We start from the raw sequence: 288 nt of genomic DNA on the forward strand, positions 1-288 counted from the left end.
AGTGGGCCCTTCCCCACACAGCTCATGCAGGGCACTGGAGCCAGCTGGCCCCTCGGGGCTGGGGGGGACACGCTTGGGAAGCTTTACCTCTGACTTCCAGCTTGGCCTCGCACTGCTTGGTGCCGTACTCGTTGACGGCCTTGCAGGTGTAGAAGCCGGTGTCGGTGCGCTCCACCGCCAGGATGTGCAGCATGAAGAGCCCCCGTGCCCCCTCCGCCTCCTCCGCATGGTGCCGGCGGCCATACTTCACTGGCTGCCGGTTCCTCAGCCTGCTCGGGACACAGGCAG

The 288-nt window shown here is 66.7% G+C and overlaps 1 protein-coding gene across 1 annotated transcript; it reads right to left on the reverse strand.

Moving 5' to 3' along the window:
• Positions 1-87: 87 nt before the first annotated feature.
• On the reverse strand, positions 88-265 carry LOC103912153 (striated muscle-specific serine/threonine-protein kinase-like; the record flags this gene model as incomplete). The annotated part of the gene is made up of 1 exon (XM_009334972.1): positions 88-265. A coding segment is annotated over one exon (178 nt), but the record flags the coding sequence as incomplete, so codon positions are not given.
• Between the last annotated feature and the right edge of the window lie 23 nt (positions 266-288).

The sequence above is a fragment of the Pygoscelis adeliae genome, unplaced genomic scaffold (assembly GCF_000699105.1).
Source record: "Pygoscelis adeliae isolate BGI_AS28 unplaced genomic scaffold, ASM69910v1 C9996433, whole genome shotgun sequence".
NCBI classification, from domain to species: Eukaryota; Metazoa; Chordata; class Aves; order Sphenisciformes; family Spheniscidae; genus Pygoscelis; species Pygoscelis adeliae.